The following is a 26,977-nucleotide window of genomic DNA, read 5'->3' on the forward strand; positions in this document are numbered from 1 at the left end:
CAGAGAAAGACTTTCGACTTGTTTACATCAGGGTCCCCCATTTTCAATTCATCATAACATAATACATGACATACAGATAGACAGTACTGCTACATCTATACATTTATGACATATCAGATTTGCAAATACAGTACTGTTTGTGATACAAAAGTGTCCAGAAAAGGAGTGTATATACATTTGGCATAGAAACTGTACATTGGAGGAGGTTGGTTGGGTGGGGTGGGGTTGGGTGGGTTGGGTTGGGTGAGGGCTGTACATTGGAGGTGGGGGGGGGGGGGGGGGGGGGGTTGGGAAGGGGACACACACACATTTTACACTGTACATTTGACGCACTCCCCACTTAACCCAGTTAATGCCTTAACTAGACAGTTAACAATATAACATTTAGATTAATTAACCCAGTTAATGCCTTAACTAGACAGTTAACAATATAACATTTAGATTAACACAGTTAATGCCTAACTAGACAGTTAACAATATAACATTTAGATAGAGAGGCTGGTGGTCAAGTCAAGAGTTTTATTTGTCACAAGTTGTTTATTTGCATACACGTTTATGGGACAGTTTTCTACACCTGACTGAACGGTCTGGGGACAAATGATTAAGGTGGGGTTATAATGATATCAAGGATGAATATGAAAAAGGGGATCTGATCTGATGGTACTTGTACTTTATAATGTGTTATATATGTATGTACATGGATTTTATGTCCGGATGGTATATCTATGGAATGGTCACTGTCTCTATCACACTCTCATATGCGCATGTTTAGCCGCATACAAGTATCTAGGATACACATATTCGTATGTGTACATAATAGGTTTACACACACTCATATGCACAAGGCTAAGTTATACATGTCAGGGGCACACATACATGCACATACTCACTTATAGGAAATAGGCATACACACACCTACATATACACATAGTTGAGGTATAGGCTCTCACTGACACATATGGGGGATATACATGTACATAGGAGACACACACATACGTAGCTGAGACGCACATATATATGCACACCTGAGATATACACTCACATAGGGGGCGGAGGCACACATGGATACGAGACACACACAAGAGATAGGAGTACAGTCGCATACCTGGAAGATGCACACACACACACATGTGAGGCATGTACACATGCTTACGTGATACACGTACCCACATACATATGTTGGAGACACACATGCATGCATGCTATCATGCACACCTACATGTGTCTGGGACGCTTTCTCTCACATGCAATATGGAGAAGGGTGGCATCTCGATAGAGGATGCAGCACATACCTGCTCGCAGGTAGATCGGTCTACATGCAAAGTATATATATCAGGGATGTATACGCACAATGTATAGTATTTTTCTTTTTTTCGTAAGTCTTTTTTATTTTCCATGTCAGTTGTTAATGTATTTGTATGAGTCCTTTACATGTTTTGTATGTTCTTACAAAAAAGAAAAAGGCAAATCTTGGAAGTTGCATATGGTGATGTGGAAAGAGATGTTTTGAATATTGGAGAGATTTGTGCAAAAAATATAAAAGAAAAAAAAAAAATGAAATGCGGGTGGTCGTGCCCGCAAAGATGTGCATAATACAATAGTAATAACATATAATAGAATCCAATAGAACGACATTGTGCAATAAAACAAGTAAACAGAGTAGGGCATATCGGTATATGTACATAAGTTATTTACAGAGCATGGTAGGACATGCTAGGTCCTGTGGTAGTGCAATATTAGCTACGGATGAGGCACTGGGTCTTTATGTACATGCTATATTGGTGGTCAATGTCACTTCGGATTGCTACGACACATCTCTACTGCTTGTGACAGGCTGTGGTGCGTTCCAGACTTTACTCCTGTTGGGAAACTATAGCGATGGTCTGTGCTCACCACACTTTTCTTCGGCCTCCCCGCAGCGAGCCGTCGTCGACCCCCGAGCTTCATTTTACGACGGGCAACAGAGGTGGGTTGAGCCGCTATACTTGGCCCAGCACGGTTAGCGACTCGCCTGAGTGCGTGTGCACGTTTTGATGCATGGCTGATACCAGAGCGGCCGAAGGTGTGTAGCGCTGACAGCAGCTTGGAGGGATTCCCCTTCAGCTGATTGAAGGTCTTTATCATGGCTTTATCATCACCACCCTCTGTAGAGCCTCTTGCTCTGCCTTTGTGCAGCTGGATAACCACACAGACTTCACACAGACTGTCTGTACAATACTGCTGTAGGCCTATAATACTTATGTAAATAAGTAAGGCAATTGAAATATATCTGCAGTACAGCTCAATACACACAATTGTTAAGGGGATGCAGACCAGAGAAAGACTTCCGTCTTGTTTACATCAGGGTCCCCCATTTTCAATTCATCATAAATGTACAGTTCCCTCCCCCTTGTATATATTTACTGTATGTCACAAATGTAACAGTACTGCATGGTCTGCATCCCCTTAACAATTGTGTGTATTGAGCTGTACTGCATTCTGCAATCTGTTAATAAAGTTTTCAATCAATCAATCAATCAATAAATCAATCAATCAATCAATCAATCAATCAATCAATCAATCGGTCACTGTACCCATTCTGCAATCTGTTAATAAAGTTTTCAATCAATCAATCAATCAATCAATCAATCAATCAATCGGTCAGGTCACGTGTACCCATTCTACAATCTGTTAATAAAGTTTTCAATCAATCAATCAGGGCCTGTGGTCACGTGTACCCATTCGGCAATCTGTTAATAAAGTTTTCAATCAATCAATCAATCTGTTAATAAAGTTTTCAATCAATCAATCAATCAATCAATGAATCAATGAATCAATCAATCAATCCCGCAGTGCAACGTGACCCAAATCATACGGCAATCTGTTAATAAAGTTTTCAATCAATCAATCAATCAATCCCGCAGTGCAACGTGACCCAAAATCACGTCACCATAAAGTTTTCAATCAATCAATCAATCAATCCCGCAGTGCAACGTGCAACGTGACCCAAAATCACGTCACCAAAATCAGCCAATGGAAGCGAGGGGTTGCTATGTGCGGGGCTTGTATGTGCGGGGCTTGTAAGCGCTGGTCTGAAGGTCTGCAGCTGGATACTATTGGGTCCAATCCGCGCTTAGCAGGCGCCCCGACCGAACTGTAGGAGTCGCTGTTTACAACGACCCGGACCCACCCCGCCAGCTTCTCCCACCCTCTGATACAGCCAATTGTATCAGTGCAGACGGCCAGCCAAGCTGGTGACAACCCCGGAGCTGTGAGCTGGATTCGAACAGGCGAACCAAGCTCACAGCTCCGGGGCTGGTGACGAACGCAATCTCCGCTCGACCACCTAACCGCCTAACCAGGAACCTTCTAAGTAATTACCAGACAACCACTCCTGAGCCACTGTCGCCCCCAATAAGTAAAAGTTATTATTATACTGTGAATTCTTCATAATTTCTTCTTTCTTGGCAGAGCCTGAGGAGTGTCCAGCAATAGCAACCCCTTCTCTATCCCCACTCAACTCCAACCTATACATCAGATCAAAAACAAAATATGTAAACAAAATGCAATACCAAGCAGGGCTCTTTTGCCTAGAGGCCAAATTAGCCAGATTCTAACTTTATATAGCGGTTGCCATAAAAATCTGTTTTCATTCAGCTTCTGACACCTTTACACTACAAACCATTGTATCACTTGATTACATTGGTGTCATTGCTGCAATATCAGTCTCTTTTCAGGTCAAAGAGATAATGGTAATAGAAGCTGACAAGTCTGATTGAACACATTCAACACCTTAGCAGTTACACACGCTTGATTTTTATAGTAAGGTCATTGCATCTATAAGCCTGTGAAACTGATATCCAATTAAATAAAAATCTAACACTTATTTGAACTGAACCATGTCAGTCAGGGACGTGCACAGGACTTTAGAGGGGCAGGTGCTCAAAGGCTGAAAAGGGCACTACACTTGTGTGTATATATTAACCGAGCGTGCGTAGCGCGCGAGCACGATTTTTAAGGGCCCTTTTGGGGCGGGGGGCCCCCTTTTTATGCTTTTTTGGGGGGTTTTGGTGATCAAATATTGAATATTGAACTATAATAATCAGTGCAGGAGCTCACTTATCCTTGAAAGACACTTTTATCACTGACTTAAAAGGCCCATACATCTCCATAAATGTCCAGGGGGGAGGGAATAAGTGCTTACCCTACAGCCCCAAGAAGTGCTGTATATTCTGTATTGTTTAATATAAATGCATTTTTTATTCCAATCTCGATTTGTATTTGAGATTCCCAAATCCCATCGGACTTGACTTCTTCGTGTCCCTCAATGAGTGTAATACCAGCATTCAACTGTATGCGCCACAGCGGTTTCTATCATCATCATCATCACCACCCACGCTATGCATAAAATATATAGGTCCGCGGAGGAGGCCGTGCAAAATGCAATGGAATATGGGGCATCTCTCTCTCTGTCCCTAATATTTTGATTCTATCCTGACATTTTTCAGTTGGAAGGGCAGTCTATATGCGTAACGGTAATTATTTTTTTTTTTTTTTTTTTTCAAAAATTGTACTTTTTTGATGAGGCTCAAAAAGGCAGGTGCTCAGGCACCCCTTGGCCTCTATGTGTGCACGTGCGTGATGTCAGTAGTAGCGGAAACCTCTAAATGTGGGGCATGTAGATAGAAGCAATATTTGCTGAGCACTGTACATGTCGAAGAGTGGAGACTCAACTGACCAATGCTAGTGCTAGCCTATACAGTACATGTATTGGAAATATAATGTTTTGTGCTGGAACCACTTTATCCAGAACGGCACCTCCGGTCAGAGAGCGGACACAGACACAGAGAATACTGTAGTTCTTTGTATTTATGAACAAATGACGGCTGGCATCAGTACAGGTGATTTCCATCCTTATAAGTTATAAATAAATGAAAAGTAATGAGAATGACTGAGAATGGGGTGGCTGGGTGGTGCAGCGGACACTGCACTCGTCGTCACCAACGCAAGAGACACCGGGTTCGAATCCGGCTGTCGGCGTTGCCTCCGGCTTGGGCCGGCCGTCATACTAACTCAATTGGCAGAGTTAGCGGGTGGGAAGTCGAAGGGTGGTAGTCTGGTCGTTGTGAACAGCGACTCCTACAGGTCGGTTGGGGCGCCTGCACAGCAAAGTCAGGAAAAATGGTGGGGGCAGTGTGAGCCTCCTACACGTTACTCCTCGCCAAATGAGAGTCCGCGCTGGCAGGTGAAAAGATGTGACAGGCTGCCTCCACATGTATCGGAGGGGACATGTGATGCAAGGCTTCTATCCTCCCTACAACCGGCCAGTGGGGGGCATATGCGAGCAACGATCAGGACAGGGGACGGAGAATTGGCACGAGAGGTAAATTGGGATGGGGAGAAAAATCACAGAAAAAAGGAGGAGAAAAAGTAGATACAAAAAAATAGAATGATTGAGAATGAGAATGTTTTTTTCTTCATGAACACACTCTCTGATGTGACAGCATTGTAACATGTCCTGGCAAGACGTCCAGGTGTTAGATGCATGTGGACCGTCCACATGCATCTAACACCATACTAGGACCCCTGGGCTGTGCGAAAATAAGCAATGCAGAAAATAAGAAAAAGGGTAAAAGCAATGCAGACAAATGAGCAGAAATAGCATAACATAAATAGCAACATACACAACAATAAAAATAGCTCTAATTCACCCTCCCATCCTCACCACCACCTTCTACAGAGAGACCATAGAGAGCATCCTCTCTAGTTGTACCGCTGTCTGATTTGGGAAATGCAGCATCGCAGACCAGCAGTAGACCAGCTATACAGTGGATAGTGAGGACAGCTGAGAGCATCATGGGAACCTTCCTCACACCAGTCACAGAACGATACCATGGACATTGTACCCACTGTGCAACTGCCAGCGGTGCAGGTATTTTTTTCACCCCATCTATGGACTATCCACCTGCCTGCCGTCTGGTGCAGAAGGTACCGGACTACCAGACTATGCGACAGCTTCTTCCCTCGGGCAGTCAGCCTCCTTAACTCCCTGCTGCCCGCTGTCTGCCCTCAGTGCTGACCCCCCCCCCCCCCACATACCCACCCTCTGGACACACCACACAATTTTATAAACTGCACACTGCTAAAAGATAAATCGTTTTACACATTCTCTTATCCTACAGTTTACACTGTCCTTTTGCACTATTGTCTTGTTCTACAGTGCATTGTCTTACTGTCTTGGATAGTCTATATTATTTTTGCGCTACAGTCTTTGTCTCTTGCGCTATTATGTTAGATGTGTTCAGTTTATGTTCATTTTATGTTTTATGACCATTATTTTATGTTTCGCAGGTGTCTACCTGTTTATTGGTGCACCATAGGCTCCTGGGAAACATAATTTCATCCCAAATGTATACTTGTATATAGATGGTTTGGCAATAAAGAGAGTCTGAGTCTGATTAGTATTTTGACTCATATTTACAGTGGATGAAGCTGTTCTTCCTGCATGGGGAGGTCGAGCTGTTGCCCTCTGTCGTTTTTAAGGCATTCAATTATCTTGCACTCATTAGACCTGGTCCTTGTTGATGTTGTATTCCTATACGTTCTCTGCACTTCTCCATTACATAGATGTATGTGTATATGTCTGTGGTCATTGTCATCGTTTTATTTGTTTGTTTAATGGTGAGACCAAAGGCAAATGTCCACATTGTGGATAATAAAGTGAAACTAAACTGATATTACTTGTTCTTTTTGGTTTGTACAACCTTGAGAGCATCTGACACAAATGTCATGTAGAAGCAGGCTTTGACTGTGAAGAACACAGGCAGGTATTAACATAAGTTAATTAGGGAAATAAGTACAATGTTTGACTTATTTATTTAAGTAGGTGCTGGTATCATATTGCATGCACTGTCCCTTCCTTCACATTATTCATAGAATAATTTCTACTTGCCCTGTGTGCGTTTTACTATCTTGTAATTGGCTATAAGCACCAGCTACACTAAGTCAAACTCCTAATACCTACTTACCATTTCTGGCTCTAGTTCTGACCTTAAGTTTATAGACTCAAGTGATGTGTCACCATAGGCTCCAGTGGGAGAGATAAGTGTGCCTTCGCATTCTGTTTGTCTAGTTTACAAACAGATTACCTGCTCATTTTTGGGGTGTGCATTTTTTTTTTTTTTTTTTTTTCACACAGGCAGCAACCAACACAATTTAAGATGGCAACTTGTATAACACCACAATTACTCAAAACCACAAACCTCTGTTTCTCGGAAAAGGCCTACTCTAGCCTATATCACTTGGTATAAACTTCAGGTCAGAACAAGAGAGATCAAGACTCAAGAGATCAAGTCAAGCTGCAATTCTCTTTAATGGTCAGCAGATGTCACCTCATTTGGAGAGTGAAGGACACGAATTTATTCTGCTATGATGTCCATATAAATGCAGCTGCAAAATAGTTGACACCCAAATAATTTTTTTCTTTTTTCCCCCCACTTAATTTGTTGTTATTTCCCTCATATTTTTACAATCTGGGTTACTGAAAAGTAACGCGTTATCTAATTCGTCACTCGTGGTCGTGGCAATGGATCAATACATAGAGTCGAGTCGGTCGCCTGTGGAATGAAGTTTAATTACGAGCCACTGACTGGAGGAGGTGGCACTGGGGAAAAGCACTCACTCGGGGAGAGACCGACCTCGCTATGCATCTGTCTGTAGGAGGAGCCGAGAAGTTATAACACATAGCCAGTCCCCAACAAGTCTTCTCATCCTGTACCCGTTTGTCTGAGAGAAGGGATTACGTGAGGTCATTGATGCCCAGTGCCGCAATGAAGTGAGGAACATCTGGACTGTATGACAAACAGCACGCGGACAACAATGATGAGTTTATGGAACTCTCTGCTCTACATTGCAGTCATGACATGCACGCTGAAAGGTAGGTACCATATCGTCATGCTTCTTAATCGTCCTATAATTAAACATTTGCTACGTTTTTGCAAAATGTAAAATTTCTTGACATTTTTCCAAGTTGATATTACAGTATCATTATTATAATTTTGTACCACTTGCATCGTTTCCCAGTCACACAACGAATGTATTTTATACAGTCTATTAATACAATACAATACACCTTTTTACACACAAGGAGGACATAACACTTCATGCAATCTTTATTCTTGAAGGACCCCGAGAGTAAACTCATGTAGTGAGAAAAATACAGCGCACTATAAATATAAGATAAAAACAAGAAGTCAACAAGTATACAACTGCAGACTTGGGTGAAATGGTTGCTCGTTAAATATTTTAACTGTCCAAAGGATAATATGAGTTGTTGTAAGGTAAGGTGCAATCGTTCCACCTGTCGGGGCATAATAATTTAAATGCAGATGTCCCAAATCCAGTGCCATAACTGGTGGTTTGAGGTGTAAACCAATCATTGGAGCAAGTATTATATATAAGCACTAGAGGTCCAGTCCAATGTTCGGATTATTAATCAGAATTACACAATATTGTAGTTAGATTATTCAAAACTCAACAACAGACGTAGGTACACTGTACACATGTAAACTCCAATAATTGATTGAAAACTTTATTAACAGATTGCAGAATGGGTACAATAAGTGTTGACAGAGTCACCTGCGGAGCAACAATAATGGGTTCATGACGACAAGGTCCTTCTTTAGCAGTGGCGGCTCTGCCACTAGGGGCGCAAGGGCGCCGCCCCCCATTCAGGCCCTGCCTGGTTATATGAGAGTAGAACAAGAAAAAGTATCTTTTTGTTTTTTGTTTTATAGCCCTATAAATAATATAAACATGTTTAAAATGAATAATATTTACTCATTTTAAGTATGTTTGTATTTCCAATGCACAATATAACGTTATTATCTCAAATAAAAAAACACTCGTTTTCGTGAGCAGGAAGTGACATCACGTTTTTTTTAATTTTTTTTATTTTTTCGTATTTCTCGGCCCGGGCAAGACGCGATAGCACTCTGAGTGCGCGTCACAGTTTGATCAGTCACAGCCAATCAGTGCATAACGCGTTGTGCGTTGAAATATGACTATTATGTTGGAATCCGGGCGCGATTTGAAGCGGTCTAGCCAGTAGCGTCAAGAATGTCTGTAGCCGCATTTCGCGGAGACGCTCTCTGATTGGCCGACGCCAGTATTTTTTTCCGTAGCAGAATTTCACAGAGACGATCTCTGATTGGCCGAATCCAATTTCTAATGTTCCAATTCTAGCTTATTCCAATTCTAGCTTATTCCTAGGTTGGTGATGCAGGCAGCTGTTTGTCTTAGAGCGTGCCGTGCCCGTGACTGCAAGTTCTTTAGACTGTTAAGCTTAGGCACTCTTTCAAAGTTGGTTAAGGTTAGAGTTTGTCTTAGAGCATGGCGATAGAACGCCAGGTAGTTTGCAGTCTGTTCGAGCGGAAATGGACAAAGGAATGAAGTACTTGTGTTGTGTGGTGCTTCTGCTAACAAGCTAACACTTGGCTAACAAGCTATATGGCGGATGCAGTCTGGACACAGTGGACAGTGGTCTGGAATTAAACATCAACAGTGGATTATACACTTTATCAAGGCAAGCCCTGGACGTGTCAACTAAACAGTGAGTCTCTCTCTCTCTCGCTCTCTCTCTCTCTCTCTCTCTCTCTCTCTCTCTCTCTCTCTCTCTCTCTCTCTCTCTCTCTCTCTCTCTCTCTCTCTCTTATGAAAGTTAAAGGTCCAATCAGTGAACTAAATGTAAACAAATGGGTAGCAGCACCAACAATTTTTTGTAATCATTCATACGGTCAAAATAATCTGGATTGGGCCTTTAAAAATGATGACCACAATCCTGTGTCACTAACCTGCACCTTGTTTTGTTAAATCATCTCTCTCTTGTAGTGTCCCTTCAAGGGGAACAACAACGCAGATTGTACAAGGACCTGATGGCTAACTATAACCTTCTGGAGAGACCAGTGTTCAATGACACCCAGTCCCTCACTGTCTACTTTAGCTTCAGCCTCATGCAGATCATGGACGTGGTGGGTGACACACAACATACACCTGTACAGACCACATGTGTTGCCGTAACTCACTCCTTGTTAGGTAATAGTCTATAAATACTGACCAGCAGATACTGGCTATTACACTGGCTGTTACACTGGCTGGTGTACTGACTGCTGTACTGGCTGGTGTACTAGCTGGTGTACTAACTGCTCGCCACTTGACTTTAGTGCTGCCATGTCAGACATAATAGCCCATTATCAGAAAATTACTTGAGACCATACCATTTGGATATGCAAATACTTGCTTAATTCAGAGATTGAAGGCCGGTTTCTTGGACAGCATTTTTAGGAGTAAGCCTTAATCTGGAATAGTTAAGATGGAACATTAAAATCACGAACATGGCTTAAGTTTGGACAGGTTTCTGTTCTGTTGTTGTGCCAAATTGTTGAAATGCTGTACTGTATATATCTCCAACAGGATGAGAAGAACCAGGTGTTGACCACTAACATATGGCTACAGCTGGTAAGATGTCAGTTTGTATGCACTGGTTATGTACATGAACTGTATGTAACATCTATACTAAGTTATACTGCAGCTTTTCACAAAGGGTATGATAAAATCTCACTGAGGTGTAGAAAGCATTTGCATTTTATTGGCAGAGCTACCGAATGCAGAAGCCAGGTTGTTTCTCCACATTAGCTGTGGTCAAGTTGAGTTGCAGCACACAAGGAAATACACACATCCCTTGATTGGTGCTGCTCTACCACTAACGAAGAAGAAAAAACCTTCATACTCTTACGCTTCAACACTTGTTTAATGGACATGTTTTCTTTAGTCTAATGGCCTTCAGGACCCCGACGAAGAGCAATTAGAATGAAAATGTCCAGTAAACGAGTGTTGGAGCAGAAGTAGGTATTTCTTCTTTTTAGATTAGATTCAATTCAAATATATTTTGATTTTATACAGCAATACATTATACAGCACTGGTACCGTACAACGGAAATAAGTTTGGCATCCAACCAGAGTACAAATGTAACATTAAAGTGCAATAGTAATATATACAATGTACAGGTGATTAAACTGGGTATAAAATATATAAATTACTACTACTGAGTGTAGTGCTAATCAGGTGTATGTACAGAGTTGTAATATGAATATGTACAGTGATACAGGTATAAAGACAATATGGTAGTAGTCGTACTGGCCAGCAGTGTAACTTGTAAGAGTAGGTAAGGGATATGTACAGATATAGATATAGTATCTATAGATAGGTAAAAGGGTTATGTGCAGGTATGTACAGACATGTGTGGATAGATAGTTATACGGTGAGAATAAATATATATGTACGGTATATACAGCATTATTGTACATGCTATTATACAGTTATATGGGCTATATGCATATATACTGCATATACAGTATATATGCAGTAAATACAAATATATAAATGTAAATATGCGTTATATACAGCACTATTGTACATGCTATCATACAGAGTTATATGGGTAGACTAGACTACAGTATGAGGTGAGTAGTTAAGATTATTATGGTTACTATGATTACAGTGTGGGGCAGTTGTAAACAGTGAAAGCAGTAGGTAGGTATAAATTGAGTATAGGCAACAGAGTTCAGAGTCGTACAATATGGGTAACAGAGCCTAGTAGGGAGTGATGCGTTGGGCAGTTTTTACCACCCTCTGCAGTGCTTTCCGGTCAGAGTCAGTGCAGTTGCTGTACCGGACTGTGATGCAGTTGGTGAGTATGCTTTCTATGGCGCACCAGTAAAGGTTCACCAGAACCTGAGGAGACTTCCTCAGTCTCCTCAGGAAGAAGAGACGCTGGTGAGCCTTCTTGACCAGTGATGAGGTGTTGAGGTATAGGAGTGCAGTCATGGGTGAAGAGGGACTAGAGAAGGGGGCTCAGCTCAGCACACATCCTTGTGGGATGCCGGTGTTCTGGGTAAGGGTGGAAGAGGTGAGATTGTCTATCCTAAGTTAGGAACTTAGGAAGTCTAGTATCCAGTTGCAGACAGAGGGGTTGATGTCGAGGTCCTTGATTTCCACGAGGTCACCATGTTTGGAGATGAGTTTGGAGGGGATGATGGTGTTGAGCTGAAGTCGATGAGCAGCATTCTCACATGGGTATTGCTCTCATCCAGGTGGGAGAGGGCAGAATGTAGCGCTGAGGAGATAGCATCCTCCATGCTCCTGTTATCACGGGAGGCAAATTGGTCTCTGTCCAGTGAGGGTGAAAGGCCAGATTTGAGGTGAGCCAGGACCAGCCTCTCGAAGCACTTCATGATGATGGGGGTGAGTGCAACAGGGTGGAAGTCATTAAGGCTCGAGGCAGAGTGTTTCGGCAAGGATGGAGGTGGTTTTAAAGCACGCTGGGACAACTGCCTGGGCTAGTGACAGGTTGAATATATCAGTTAAGACTCAGACAAGTGCAGCACACATGTCAGTGGGGGAGAGAGTGAGGGGTTGGAGGTTGGCAGGCAGGGAGGGCATCCTTGGTGGGCGCCTCTTGCTTGTCCCTGTCAAAGCGGGAATAACAGCAATTGAGCTCATCAGGGAGGGAGGGGTCAGTGGTTGGGGAGAGTTGTTGGTGGGTTTATAGTCTGTGATGGCCTAGATATCCTGCTACATGCGTCGGGGTCGGAGTTGTTGCTCTTTAACCCTTAGCTTGTGGCTGTGCTTGGCCCACTTAATTCCCCAATGCAGGTTAGACCTGATTGAACAGTAGGCCTGTGTGTCACCAGATCTAAAAGCAGTGTCACATGCCTTTAGTAGTGTACGGACCTCTCTGTTCATCCATGGCTTCTGATTAGGGAATGTACTGTAGTGATCAGTTTAAGGGTGGTGACACTGTCAATGTTGGAGTTGGAGTTGATGTAATCAACAATGGAGGAGGTATAATAGGAGTCAATGTCTGTGTGGGAGTCCAGGGTGGCCTGTGTGGCAAACAGACTCCAGTCCATGTGTTGAAACCGGTGCTGCAGCGTCTGCCCCCTCAGGGCCTAGGCCATAATGTTAACTGTTCTAACTTTATAACCAACCTTCTACCTGTCATCAGTGGCGCCACACACATGGACATTGCAGTAGCTACACAGCTGAGATGGTCTAGGGCTAGGCAGTGAGATTATCTGACACCGTGATCCACTTGCAATTTAAAGATGATTCACCATATTGTGTTTTTGTCACTGGATTTGTTTGTTGTTTTTGTTTGTTTGCTAATGTGTGCATCTATTAATTATTCTAGCACCTAAATTACACCAACCAACGATCTAATTTAGACATCTAGCTCTAAACATAATCCTGGCACTAAATGTTTTTCATCTAACCCTGTGTGTTAAATAATAAGAATAGTCATAATAGACTATAATTATTATTAGGGTGTACTGCACAGTCCTCATGTTGAAACATATCTGTGATATCAAATGGTGCATGTCTAATGCTGAGTTTGAAGCTGCTTTCATATAACAGACAAACTACAGCCTCCCCTGTGTGTGGCATTAGTGCTCTGCATCGTCAGCATGCTGTGTACAAGCCGTCTTGTGCTTTTAAATCATCCACTGCAGTCTCAAGCCCCGGCAGTCTTCTTTAATCCTTCATCCTATATCACACTCGTAAAGTTGACTCAGATCCTTCAGATCTTTCTGGTACTTTATCTTATGTTAGAACCTGACTGTCTACATTGTTTGGCCCAGTCCCTTGTTTGTGTGAGGAACAGGAAAGAAAAGCTAGGCACGCGTGCCCGCATAGGCACGCAGGGGCATTTTCATTGGCACAGGGGGCAGCATAAAAAATAATAATAATAATAATTATTATTATTATTTTTTCTTTTTTTTCGCTTTGAAATATTATAGTGAAATATTTTGCACTGTTGTCGCATTTATCTTGTTGAAATCCTCCCACAGGTTCTTTTTTGTAAGTCGAGTATATCAAGGAGGTTTTTCTCTGTAGCTCAGATGTTTTGTTTGAAGGCTTGCCAAACAAAGAGACAATCAAATCAAGGATAAAAGATATCCCCATGTCAGCTTGAGGTGTCGAGCGACGCATCAACGAAATGTCAGAAAATATCAGAGAACAGCAAACAGCTGGATTAAAAGATGCTACGGTGTGCAGCTTAAAGTGACCAACTACAGCCCCCAGATAACGGAGCTCAGTAAAGCAAAACTGTCTGCATTGCACCCCCGCCCCAACTCAGATTTAGGGTTGATACAACCATCATAATAATATTGTTAATAATAACAATAACAATAATGATGTAATAATGTAAAAATTATCATTAAAAATGCCTGATTATGAGAGAAAAAAAATTACGATGCATGGAATATTGTTGACATGGCACACTAGTTACAACTATATTTCAAACAGGCACTTCATGTCAAAAAGGTTGCTGACCCCAGTATTAGATGATGTGGTGTATTTAGGTAGCTGGTGAAGTTTTTCTCAAACACTGTAGATGGTTGTAGAGCATTGCAAACATTGCTCTGACTTCTTCTGATTCTTACCAGATAATAGTGGTTATAATTGATAGAAGTGAAATAGGGGAGAACGGGGATAGTTGTCACACTTTTTACTCTAGTGTGAATTGCTCATCATCAAAACATCTTTCAATAGTCATTCCTACATTAAATTGAAGTTTAAGATGTTGGCTTGAAATGTGTATCCCTCTCATTTTCCAACATATTGTAACAAAGAGTTAATCACCTATCAAAGACACTCTGACACATTGTGACAACCAACCCCATCATGGGGATGGTTGTCACACACTCTGGGGTTGGTTGTCACCATGTGTTTTAATGGGACAATCTTAAAAAGAAGACAAGAAGGCAGAACTAAATTTGAACGTTTAATTGCATTGACAATTTGACAAAAACATAACTTAATGCATCTTAACATGAACATAAACAGGAAACACATCTTTAGGCCATCCTATATAACAAAATAAGAACACAATAAATCGGCCTAACAATAATAGCCTACACAACATATGACAACCAACCCCAAATAAAATGTGACGACCAAATAATAATGCAGGACCTGTTGCAGAGGTCTTTATTCGGCATGCAACGACACTCAATGTTTTAGTGGTACACACAGCGGTTAGTTTAGCACACACACCGGAACACACACGCATGCATTGTCTCTTTAGGATCGCAGATGCGATTTGTCTCTGCGATTAACCCATCCCGTCGTCCTTCCCCCCCAAGGGCAGCCGGGAGCAGACAGGCGTCAACGTGAGCCGCGCCAGGGGACCAATCCAAGTGCTCCTGTCCGTCTTCGTCAAGGACGCCACAGCGTTAGCGATCTGTTGTTGTGCATGTTTTTCCATTGGGTTTATCTTATCGGGGGGGGAACCCTTGCGAGCATGGGGAGAACATGCAAACTCCACACAGAAAGGCCTGGGAGATATCCCACCTGGGTACCTGGCATCATGGAAACCTGGTCCCCAAGCGGGAATCGAACCCTGGACCTTCTTTTTTTTTTAAACTTTGGCCATTCCCCTGGCTCTTTTATACGTTTATCGCATTTATTCTGGTCAAGGATGACCGACAGAAACAGGCTGAAAGGGTTCAGATGGGGGGGAAGACACTCTGGGAAAGGCACGGCTGCAGTCCGGGATTCGAACTCGCTAAACCCCAGATCCGTGACGAGCACGGTTGTCCCCGGCGCCGAAATGGAACTCGCGGTACGTGGTGAGCTACTGGAGCTCCCCCCCTGGACTTCTTGCTGTGAGGCGACAGTGTTAACCACTACACCACGTGCCGCCAACCAGTGCACGTGAGCGGCGCGTGAGCGGCGCGTGAGCGGCGCGGGGAGCGGAGCGGGCGGTTTTGACGTGAGCGAGGAGTGGGTTTTAAAATGGGTCGGCGCGACGTCCGGAGCGAGAGTTCTCCTCCGCTCCAATCCACTCCAGGCCGCTCACAGTGGTTTAACACTGATGTAATATACATGTAGTACAATGCCAAAGCAACAGATGGCGATGTACAAACATGAAGGCCATTTTCAACCAATGAGAAGGGTGAACCTGTGATATCCTGTTCAGGCTTTGTCACTCACATCCTGTTAGAAAAAGTTTTGACGCCATTGTTGTTGTTGTTAGCTTACATGCTAACGTTAATGGCAGCGACCATAGCATTGTGGCTAGGCTAGCTATCATCGCTTAATAGAGCTAGTGAATGGATAAACAACGTTATTTAACATTGCAGAATGGGTACAATTACAATACGGCTCAATACAAACAATTGTTAAGGGGCCCAGGGGGTGTAGACTGTTGTAGTTTGAGCTAATTTACACCATGCTCCAAAAAAAAAAAAGAATCTGCCGAGCGATGTGGCGCGGGGAGCGGGGAGCGCTCGATTCAAGGTGAGCGGTGAGCGAGCGGAGAGCGACTTGGGGGCGGGGTCAACATGAGCGATTAGCGGAGCGGACCAAGCTTTAAAGAGCGGAGGGCGGCTACGTGGCGTAGTGGGCAAGGCGCTCGCCACGAATGCAGAGACGCTGGGCTCGCCTGTTCGAGCCCAGCGCTCCACATTGCTTTCAGTTTAGCTGGTCGTTCATACTAATACACATTGGCCGTATTAGGGGGTGGGAAACTGATGGGTGGGGATCGGGCGTTGTGGACAGCGACTCCTACAGGTCGGTTGGTGCGCCTGCGCAGTAGAATCAGGAAGTGTCGGGGGCAGCATGAGCCTCCCACGCGTTACTCCTCGCCACTGAGAGATCGAGCTGCGCAGGTGAAAAGATGCGACCTCAAGTACCGGAGGGGACTTGTGCTATGTATGACTTAGTCCACATTGCAGCCGGCTTGTGGGAGGCAAGACACAGCGTTCGTGACAGGGGAGGGTTGAATTGGATGATACGAAATTGGGATGGGAGAAAATATAGAAAATGGGAGAAAAAGTGGACCAAAAAAAAAAGAGCGAAGAGCGAATTTCTCGCCCGCGCTGATCCGCTCACGTGGCCTGCGACCAACCCCAACTGGAATGTCTTGATAGCATCAAGGCTAACAGCCATCTAACAACTAGTTAGCTAGCTAACAACAATCTAAACTAATAGCTATCCCTTCACACTTTTTAAGGGTAATAATTGTTTCATTATAAACCAATTGTGTAAAAGCCTAGAAGAAAAATACTGAAGAGCGGAATATTTACAAATGGACATGAAAAACACAAAAAGTCCTCTCACCTCAAATTCAGCTGTTTCACTCCAAAGATGACAATGTAGGTGAACCCTGACCCCAATTCTGTACATTTAAATACCAAAGTATGGGAGACAGGACCCTCTGGTGGTGAAATATAATGAATGTGACAACCTACCCGTGTGACAACGTCCCCTGTTCTCCCCTACTAATGTTAAAAAAGAAAAAGAAAATATTACATCATTTCAGACTTTGGACATAACTCAGGCTATATGAATTTTAAAAACAAGATGGATTGGTTGTCTTTAATAAGCTATTTTAATGTACGGTATGTGTCCAAATCCCATTTGGTTTCTTGTAAATCATTAATCTCCTGTTATTCGCTTCTAGTCTGTTTCTGCTCTTGCCAACTTGTTTCCATTTTGTTAATCTGAGCATAGCTCAGTAAATGGAATCCATTGCCCTTCTCTCTTCTTTTTGAACCCATTATTTGAGTGGCCTTCGTTGAGGAATCAGTGCTTTTGCACAAGACAGTGATATTATCTTTAAATCCAGGTGCTATGTCATTTAGCCTGTCTACTGTACCAAGAGACAGGTTATGTGCTTTTCCCATATCAGTAGAATGATAATGTTTTAATTATTTAAGATTTAGACAGTTTCCGTAGTATTGCAGAACCTTCATTTTATTTTCATATTGCTTTGAGGGGAAAAAAGCATGCTCTTAAAAAAAGATGACATTGCAGTGGAAAGGCTGCCGAAGCTTTACAAAAAGACAGCATTCAGTTGTTGCCATTCTATTGCAGAATTTTATTCATAGCAAAAATCACATAGTTTCATCCATGTATATGACAAAGTTAAGTAATTTATTAATTTACTGCACATATACTGTACATACAGTTTGGTAGAATCCCAGCTTAAGCCTCATAACTAAAGTACGTTTATACAAATAAACATAGAATTACAGTTTGTTAAACTAATCTAGCCACAGAAGCAGGGCTTGACGTTAACTTTTTGGCTCACTAGCCACTGTGGCTAGTGGTTTTCCAAAGTCACTAGCCACTCAGCATTTTCACTAGCCCTGGGCAGGTGGGCAGGTGTCAACGTCAAGCCCTGCACAGAAGCCATAACATCCCTCGTATCGGCTTAGCTTGGCTGTAAATGTGTGTGAAGGTAGTGTATGGAATATGATGATAAGTGTATTATGTCTCTCTTCCCCACATAGTACTGGAATGATTATTACCTCCAGTGGAACACATCCGAATACCCTGGTGTGACCAAAGTGAGATTTCCTGATAGTCTGATTTGGAAGCCAGACATTCTGCTCTATAACAGGTATGTACATATTCTCTCAAATGTGTTTATCATGCAGAGATCATGATGGATTTAACATCTTTAAAACTCACATTTCACCTCAAAATACAGTAAATAATAATTGTACTCAACATTCAACTTTCACTGCTACGCTGACGACACTCTCGACACTCTGACTCTATCTCTACACCAAACCCTCCACACATCTCCCTCCCCAGTCCCTGTTGAACTGCCTGCATGACCTCAAAACCTATAATAGTCTATAATATACACTATCCACTGCATTTGAGGCATTCTCTTCCCTCACTACCTAATAAGAAAAAGCACCATCATGCCCCATTCGTGATATTCCAATTAAATATAGCATAACATTAAACATATTTTTAGACTTGATTAGATAGTTTGACACCACACTGTTTATTTCCTGTTTGAGCAGCAACTCTTTTATCTCTACTTCCTCTCTCGTGAGTTTGTTTAGCGGGAGGGAATTGTAGGTAGCAGAAGAGAGCAAGCAGGGCCACTAAGCAGTCTGCAGGGAAACAATTTGTTAGTTGTGTCCCGTTAGAATCCCGTCCTCAGGTGGTGTACCATCGTTCATAACCTGGTATGATAATGAGCTAGAGAAATATTTATATATATTCTTTTTTCCCCTTGCTGTTTGCAGATAGTCTGAATCTCTGTAGGCCTGTAATGATTTACCATGCTTGCTGCAAATGGATGTATGCATTTTCGATGGTGTGTTTCATTAGCAATGAATGTTCAGTTGTTACAAATTAAGGCCACTATTAAACATTGATGTCATGTTGTTCACAGTGCAGATGAGAGGTTTGACGCCACGTTCCACACCAACATTCTAGTCAACTCCTCTGGATCCTGTTCATACTTACCTCCAGGTAAGGTTGTTTACCTTTCTAGTTTTATTCACAAGCGGATATAAGAATAGCCTTCCTCTCTTTCCTCTCTCCTAGGAACAACTAAAACAAACCATCACAAATGTTGAAGAAAACTTTAAAAAAAAAGTATTATATAAAGTACTATAATGACGATTCTGCAGATTTGCATACAGGTGGACAAAGGACGAAAAGCATAAAGCAGTGTTTTATTTTAAATGGAGATTCTGTCGAGACAGATTAGCGTACTAAAAAACATGGAACACCTGAACTTACAGTAAAAGACAAAACATTAATAGAAGTTGTAGACCTGAAGACCTTTCCTCTTTTTCTTTCCCTTGCCCTGGCAATTCTACATATTGTCCAAACTTTATTGCTGATCATGACATGTGTGATACCTTCCTCAGAGCCATAAGGGAATCCCAATGTCTGGAGTTGCAGGCTCACAGACAAAGTTTCACGGGTAGATGAGAGTTAAATTGTAGATTAGTAGGTTTTCTGAAAGTTCTAAATATCCTTGTTTGAGGAAAAACTGATGAATGTTAATTCATAATGAGATCATTCTTATTTCCTGGGCAAATCTTTATATTTGGAAGGGTAAAAAAGAAAGTATTCAAATATTTTGGCGTCAATTACTGAGGCAATGATTTAAGATTCGAAGCATTCGGATCAGCCCTTAATTTGAGATTATTGTGTAGTTACTGAGGTCTTTAGCATTGCCTGTATATTTCCTAACCTTGTGTCTAAAAGGCAGACTAATGGACATATTCCAAAATAGAAGACAATCTATTGTCTATCTAATGTCTAACTTAAGCCTTTGCACTCCCTGCGGAGCATAGGCCACTGACGATTTATTTCCATGTTGCACGGTTTTTGGCCTCACGAACGATGTTGTGCCATCCCAGTCCAGCCTCTTTCATTTCCCCTTCCCAAGAACGGCCACAGGTGTTTCGAGGCCTGCCGGGCTTCCTCTTTCTGGGTGGGTTCCATCGTAGGGCTTGCCGGGTGATGTTTGTGTCTTCCTTTCTCTTCTTTATTTCTTCTGGCGGGGGTAGTTGTTTTATGCGCTCCCACAGGTCCAGATTTGTAATGACATTTGGCCATCTCACTCTTAGAATGCGGCGGAGGCAGGAATTTATGAAGGACTGTACTTTCTGCTTCAGCCCTACGGTTTTCTTCCAGGTCTCCGAGCCATATAGGAGGACTGATTTAACATTGGAGTTAAAGATCCTCAGCTTTGTGTTTGTTTTTATTTCACGAGACCTCCATACTCGACCAAGTACGTTGTATGCCGTTCTTGCTTTTCCGATTTGCACTCTGATGTCTCCTTCTGTGCCACCCGCTGTATCTACTACGCTCCCAAGGTAGGTGAAGGAGTTAGTTTCTTCGATGGCCTCTCCCTCTAGTTCAATGTTTTGCTGGCACTTTGTGTTGATCTTCATAATCTTGGTTTTTACCCTATTGATCTTCATTCCTAGAGTTGAGGCTGTTTCCTTTAGTTTGTTGATCTTTTGTTGCATTTTCTGGTGACTGTGTGATAAGAGAGCTAGGTCGTCTGCAAAATCGAGGTCTTCAAGCTGGTGCATCAGTGTCCACTGGATGCCGTTTCTGGCTCCTTCGGTTGTCTTCTTCATGGTCCAATCAATGGCCAGCAGGAACAAGAAGGGGGACAGCAGGCAGCCTTCTCTCACTCCGGTCTTTATCTCAAACGGGTTTGAGGGCTCCCCTCTGTGCAGTACCCTACTTGTCATCCTGTCATATGATCCTCTGATGATGTTGATGTACTTCGGTGGGATTCCATAGTGCTCCATCAGGTGCCACAGACTGTTCCTATCTAGACTGTCGAAGGCCTGTTCGAAATCGATGAAGTTGATGTATAAGGAGCTGTTCCAGTCCAGGGACTGTTCGATGATCATCCTCAGTGTGGCGATCTGGTCTATGCATGATCTTTCTTTCCGGAATCCTGCTTGATGGTCTCTGAGGAGCATGTCAACGGCAGTCTTCATCCTATCTAGAATTATCCGGTTGAAGACTTTGCTGGCGGTCAAAAGTAGCATGATCCCCCGGTAGTTCTGCATTGTGCAAGGTCCCCTTTCTTTGGTATCTTCACTATGTAGCCAAATTTTCCTCATGAGGGGATGGAGTGCTTTGATGCTTGTAGTGATGTCGGTCTTGAATGCTTCACTCGGAATGGTGTCTGGTCCTGCTGCTTTCCCATCTCTCAATTGTGATATTGCTTTCCTAGTTTGTTCTTTTGTTGGGGTGGTCATTTTCAGTGGGAGTGTGTCTGTTGCTGCTTGTATATCTGCTGTGATGCTCGCTGGTGCTCTGTTGAGCAGCTCTGTGAAATGTTCTACCCATCTCCTTGTTTGTTCTTCCTTTGTGGATAGTGTGTGTCCTGCCTTTTCTTTGATGGGCTTCTCTGATCTCATCCTTCTCCCTGAGAGCTTCCTGGTGATGTTGTATACCTCTCTTATGTTTCTCTGTCCCGCTGCTTCTTCTGCTTGTGTAGCAAGCTCTTCATAGTAGCATCTCTTGTCCGCCCTGACATTTTTCTTTATTTCTTTATGGATCCTGTTGTATTCCTTTGTGTGCTTCTCCTTGGCTGCTCTCGTCCTGGCATTGTTGAGGTGGTTCTTTGCCTTTTTCCTCTCCTCCATGCTGTCCAATGTTCTTTGGGTGATCCACATTTTGTTTTCTTTCTTTCTTCTTCCCAGACTTTCCTCGCAGGTTGTTCGCCACTTGTTTTTTATCTTCTCCCAGCTTTTGTCAATTTCTTCTTCCCCACTGCACATTTCAGCCAGGGCCTGGAACTTGTTCCTCAGTGTGATCTGGAAGTGCTTCTGGTGTAGTTTTTCTTCCAGTTTCTTGGTGTCATACTTTGTTGTTCTGTTTCCTGGGGTCCCCCTTTTCAGCTTCAGTTGTACCTTTTCTATGACTAAGTGGCGGTCTGATCCCACATCTGCACCTCTCTTTGTTCGCACATCGAGCAGAGATCGTCTGAACTGCTTCCTGATGCATATGTGATCTATTTGGTTGCATGTTTTCTGATCAGGGGACACCCATGTGGTCTTGTGGGTTTCTTTATGTGGGAAAAAGGTTCCGCCAATTACCAGGCTGTTGTCTGCACAGAAGTCCAAAAACATCTGCCCATTTTCGTTTCTGCAGCCGACTCCTTGCTGTCCCATGACTGGTACGTATCCGTTGTTTTCTTTTCACACTTTGACGTTCATGTCGCCCATCAGTATAACCAGCTCCTTTTCCGTTGCTTTGAGTAGTGTGTTCTGTCGTTTTCCATAGAACTCCTCCTTTGACTCTTCTGTGGCATCGTTGGTTGGTGTGTATGCCACAATGATCCTGAGTGTGATGCCTACCCCCTGCGTGTGTGGGGCGCCTTCTTCTTCATGTCCGGAGTACAGTATCTGTTTTCCGAATGCTAATCTGCTCTCTCCTGAACATATTCATCTTGTTTAATTTAAACTAAGGCTGTCAGTTTATTGCGTTAATTAGATTAATTAATTACACAGCAAATTATCGCGTTATGAAAATTCACTCAACATTTATAAAAAAATATATATAATAATAATAATAAATTATTTTAATTTCTTTTTATATTTTTTTATCTCATTCATTCCATAAGAACCTAGAATACACATTTACAGACTTTTTTTTAATATGGCCCATTTGCATGTTCTTGGTATCTGATTCTAGGGACATCTATGGATCTCAGGGAATGTATTCCCAGCGTCAGAAATACTGTGTCTGTTACTAGGCTTGAGTAAATTGTAATGAACCAAATGAGAATATCAATAAACATTTTTTTTTATCTTTGACTGTGAATAACACCATGCTAAAATTGACCAGACCTGAAAAATCTAAGGTTTTGTAGATACAGTACTGAATTCTGCCATCCGGACACATGCCATTTGAAATATGATTATAGAATATAGAATATCAGGCCTAAAATGGTTATGCGATTAAAATGCGATTAATTAGATAAATTAATTACAAATCATGTAATTAATTAGATAAAAAATGTTAATCGCCTGACAGCACTAATTTAAACCTAGGATGTGTAAGCCATAGCCATCTCCTTTGCGATGTTGGGAGCTTTCCCTGCTTCGTACATGGTGCGCACGTTCCATGTTCCAATCTTTGTAGGTTTCCTGGTTGGGAGGACATTCGATCTCCTAGCTTCCCAGAGGCTTTGGCTAGCATATGTTCCATTTCGGATCCAACACCCGGAGACCTTGCGCTCAAGTTTATCTGTTTTCGTAATCAAAAGTTAACCTCTGAGCGGGGGATTGGCCTACCCAGAGGTGCTATCTAATGTAAACTGACCTTATTCCAAAAGCTGCTCACTGGGGGGCAATGCCACAAGTGTTCTTACCTCTCCACAGCCATGCCAGCACACATTTGAAAGGGAATGATCCATTTTCTTTAATCTACATGGTATGATATAAGCCCCTGTGCAGGACTGTAGGTTTCAGGATAAAGCTGTTGTGGTCAGTGATACAACCAAGTAGTACCCCTCCCATTCATATTTGATTGAAGATAAGCTGTCAGGAGAGACAAGGGACATCAACTTATATAGTGCAGAAACTATTCTCCTCCCCAAGGCGAGCCCTCTTAATTTATTGGCTAGATCTCCATTAAGCTCTGTGGCTATGCTCTTTGAAGTAAGTATGCTCATGTTATGGGGGTCTCTAGAGAACCCAAGAGCAGAACACAGGCACAGGAGAATGAGGCGGTTTAGACTGTTTAATGAAGCCGGGGAAGGACAAGGGGGCGGGGGGCTGGTGATGAAGAGCAGGGAGTGGGGGAGAGATGGGCGATGTGGGTAGGTGAGATCCAGGGGGGTGCAGGTTGGTGAGGTCCGTAGGTGGGGTGCAGGCAGGAGGGGTGAGGTCCTGCACATCAGAGAACAAGGGTTAATATGACGCAGGATACAGAACACACAAATTACACTAGGAAAGATATATATATATCTAGAGGTCCAGAGAAGAGATATGACGCAGGATACAGAACACACAAATTACACTAGGAAAGATATATATATATATATCTTTCCTATATCTTTATATAGAGGTCCAGAGAAGAGTCATAATACCACGTGAGGCGAAAACAACACTCGGACGAGGAGTGGCAGGGGTGCAGGCCTCTTATCCTGGTTCCGTGATGGGGTGATAGCCGGCAGGTGTGTAGACAGGCACAGGTGGGAAGAATGATGGTGAGACAGGAACAGGAAGAGACCCATATATGGACGTGGGGACCTTCTGACAGACGGGGGAGAAAAAAGCCCTGGCTGTGGCTATAACAGCTCATTTAGTCAGTTAAACATATTATGATGAATTAGAAGTCGCTTCAAATTAAATTACTTTAGTCTTGATAATTGGTTAAAGTACTTCATAGATTTATTGTCAATGGAACAGGCAGCATCAGCCCTCTTTGAATATGATCATAGACATGATGGACCATGGATCTTTATAAGATCATATTTGAATCATCGGTTATATGATTGTAATATATTGTACTGTATTTTAACTGCACATCCCCCCATTTTCTGTTTGATTTTGTATTGTACATGGTGTTGTACTACTATGGACCTTTCTAAGTGTCTGAAATAAAGTTGAATTGATATTGTTTCATGGGAAAGTTTAGTGTCGTCTAACATTGTCTAATTGTATGTATAGTATGTCAGTCCATTCATATATCTGAATGCAAAACTATTCATAAAAAAGACAGCTTCTCTTTCTTATCACAGCAGTGGTTTGTATCAAAATGGTTCATAAAGATGACATTAGCAGTCATTAATGCTTGTTTCAGCTATTTTGCCTCTGATAGAGAACCCTCTAATGTTCATCTGCTCTTCAATTGCTTAAAGAGTTTCTCATCTGGGATCCAATTTCAGTGCTTACGCTACATCAGCTGGTCCGGAAAGCTGGTTTTATGAGATGCTTCATAGTAATAGGATCTTTTAAATGATGGATCATTGGCCTTATTCGCAGCAGGAGAGCGGAATAAATGATACCACCATTCATGCATGAGAAATGCATTAAAAAGAATAAAGGATAGGATGTAATCTGTCGTGAGTCGATGAATAATACAACATAGAGATTGTGTACAAAAGTATTCCGAAAAATTACTCTGCTGCTGAACACTCTCCTAGCCTTGTTTCATGTTGTTTCAGCAAAACCCCAAAGAATTTAATTTGTTATTATTAAGTTAGTATTTGGTTCACAAAACTCTTCTGATATTTTATGATTGTAACCTCGTAAATTCGCTATAAATTCTTCTTTGCTGAGCTGACCTGCCCACAAGCACTGTACCTTGGGCCCCCACCTCCCTAGGGACCCCCATTAATGGTGAAATGGGGGGATAAATTATTATTCATTGTTTTCAGGTTTTTGAACTCAGTGAATAGGTGAATGCATAAGTAATTGCCTTTTTTTTATATTATGTTTTAAAACTACGGGTTGGGTCGCTTGACATCATACGAGAGAAGGGTGCAGAGTAGAGAGCTCTGCATCACTCTGCTACTTTTATCCTTTTAAATATATATATCCAGTGAAATTAATGCTCAGTTTGGTGGATAAACAGCACAGGAGCTAAAGTATGCAGAGAAATGTGAAGCCAACAGCCTGGTGCAGATATTAAATAACACCTACTATGCTCACAATGACCGGATGGCAAAGCCAAGATGTGAGCCAGATGCCAGGTGCCGCTGGCGACCAGCAGCCTCACAACATGAGCAGGACATTGGTAACATTTATGCAGCACTAACACAGATCTCCAAAGAGATGGAGAGCCTGGCAGAAACACACCGCACCACCACGTTGGTGGAGATCAAATAGACATGGTCGAGAAGTAAGTGGAGTTCCTCCAAACAGCCGAAGAAGAGAGGCAGGCTAACCCACCAGCCAGCTAAAAAAAATAGAAGACACAGAGAATTGCTCGAGACGCAACAATGTTCATTTTAGGAGATAGGGTAAAGTTTTTGTAGGAACTGATTCCAGAATTTCTGGATATAGTAGGAAAGCGCGAGATAGAACGTGCAGTGCACACAGAGTCACCAGCCAGCAGTCGGGAGACAGATCCAGACCCATACAGGCCAGGTTTCTGAGTTCATTGGACAGGGATTTGGTGCAGCGGGTGGCGAGGAACAAAGGGAGATTTGTTAATGGATCTTGTCCTTGACCATAGTGATGCTGCAGTGAGGGCTCACAGGGCAGAGGGTTTGCAAGACGTTGGGATTATTGGACAGTGAACCCTTCTGGGAGAGAAGGCAATCTTGTAGATGGCGTCTTAACTCATCTGGTTAAGGACAGGCCTAAAAGGTTATGTAGAGATTAATTGGTCCTCTGTGTCATATGTAGGGGGGGGCATGGGGAGCCTCTTAAGGTCGTTCTTAGGCGACGCATTATCCAACATACTTTGTTTCATAAAGGGGTTAAAGCACAAGAATTGCACTAGCCACTAGACCTACCTAAATTGACAGAAGCCAAAAACTATTTCTTGATTTAGACATAACTCTAGAGGAGTATAGAGGTTTGTCTTTCTTTTTTTAAGCTTTGCATCTGTTAGAGGTGGTAGAGTAGGGGTGTCAAACTCAGTTACCAAGGGGGCCGAAATTTAAAATACAATTATTTCACATAATGA

The 26,977-nt window shown here is 42.5% G+C and overlaps 1 protein-coding gene across 1 annotated transcript in view; it reads left to right on the forward strand.

Moving 5' to 3' along the window:
• Nucleotides 1-7,774: 7,774 nt before the first annotated feature.
• The window catches only part of LOC311246857 (neuronal acetylcholine receptor subunit alpha-7-like), a gene marked incomplete at its 3' end in the record, with an annotated part of 76,442 nt that continues 57,239 nt past the window's right edge, over nucleotides 7,775-26,977 (forward strand). The window contains exons 1-5 of the mRNA XM_084337100.1: nucleotides 7,775-7,915; nucleotides 9,868-10,007; nucleotides 10,450-10,494; nucleotides 18,340-18,449; nucleotides 19,242-19,321. Of these exons, the coding sequence (XP_084193226.1) occupies nucleotides 7,834-7,915; nucleotides 9,868-10,007; nucleotides 10,450-10,494; nucleotides 18,340-18,449; nucleotides 19,242-19,321 (457 nt within the window). The 5' untranslated portion in view covers nucleotides 7,775-7,833. The remainder of the gene's footprint in view (nucleotides 7,916-9,867; nucleotides 10,008-10,449; nucleotides 10,495-18,339; nucleotides 18,450-19,241; nucleotides 19,322-26,977) is intronic.

The sequence above is a fragment of the Notolepis coatsorum genome (assembly GCF_963971535.1).
Source record: "Notolepis coatsorum genome assembly, chromosome: 20".
Taxonomy (NCBI): Eukaryota; Metazoa; Chordata; class Actinopteri; order Aulopiformes; family Paralepididae; genus Notolepis; species Notolepis coatsorum.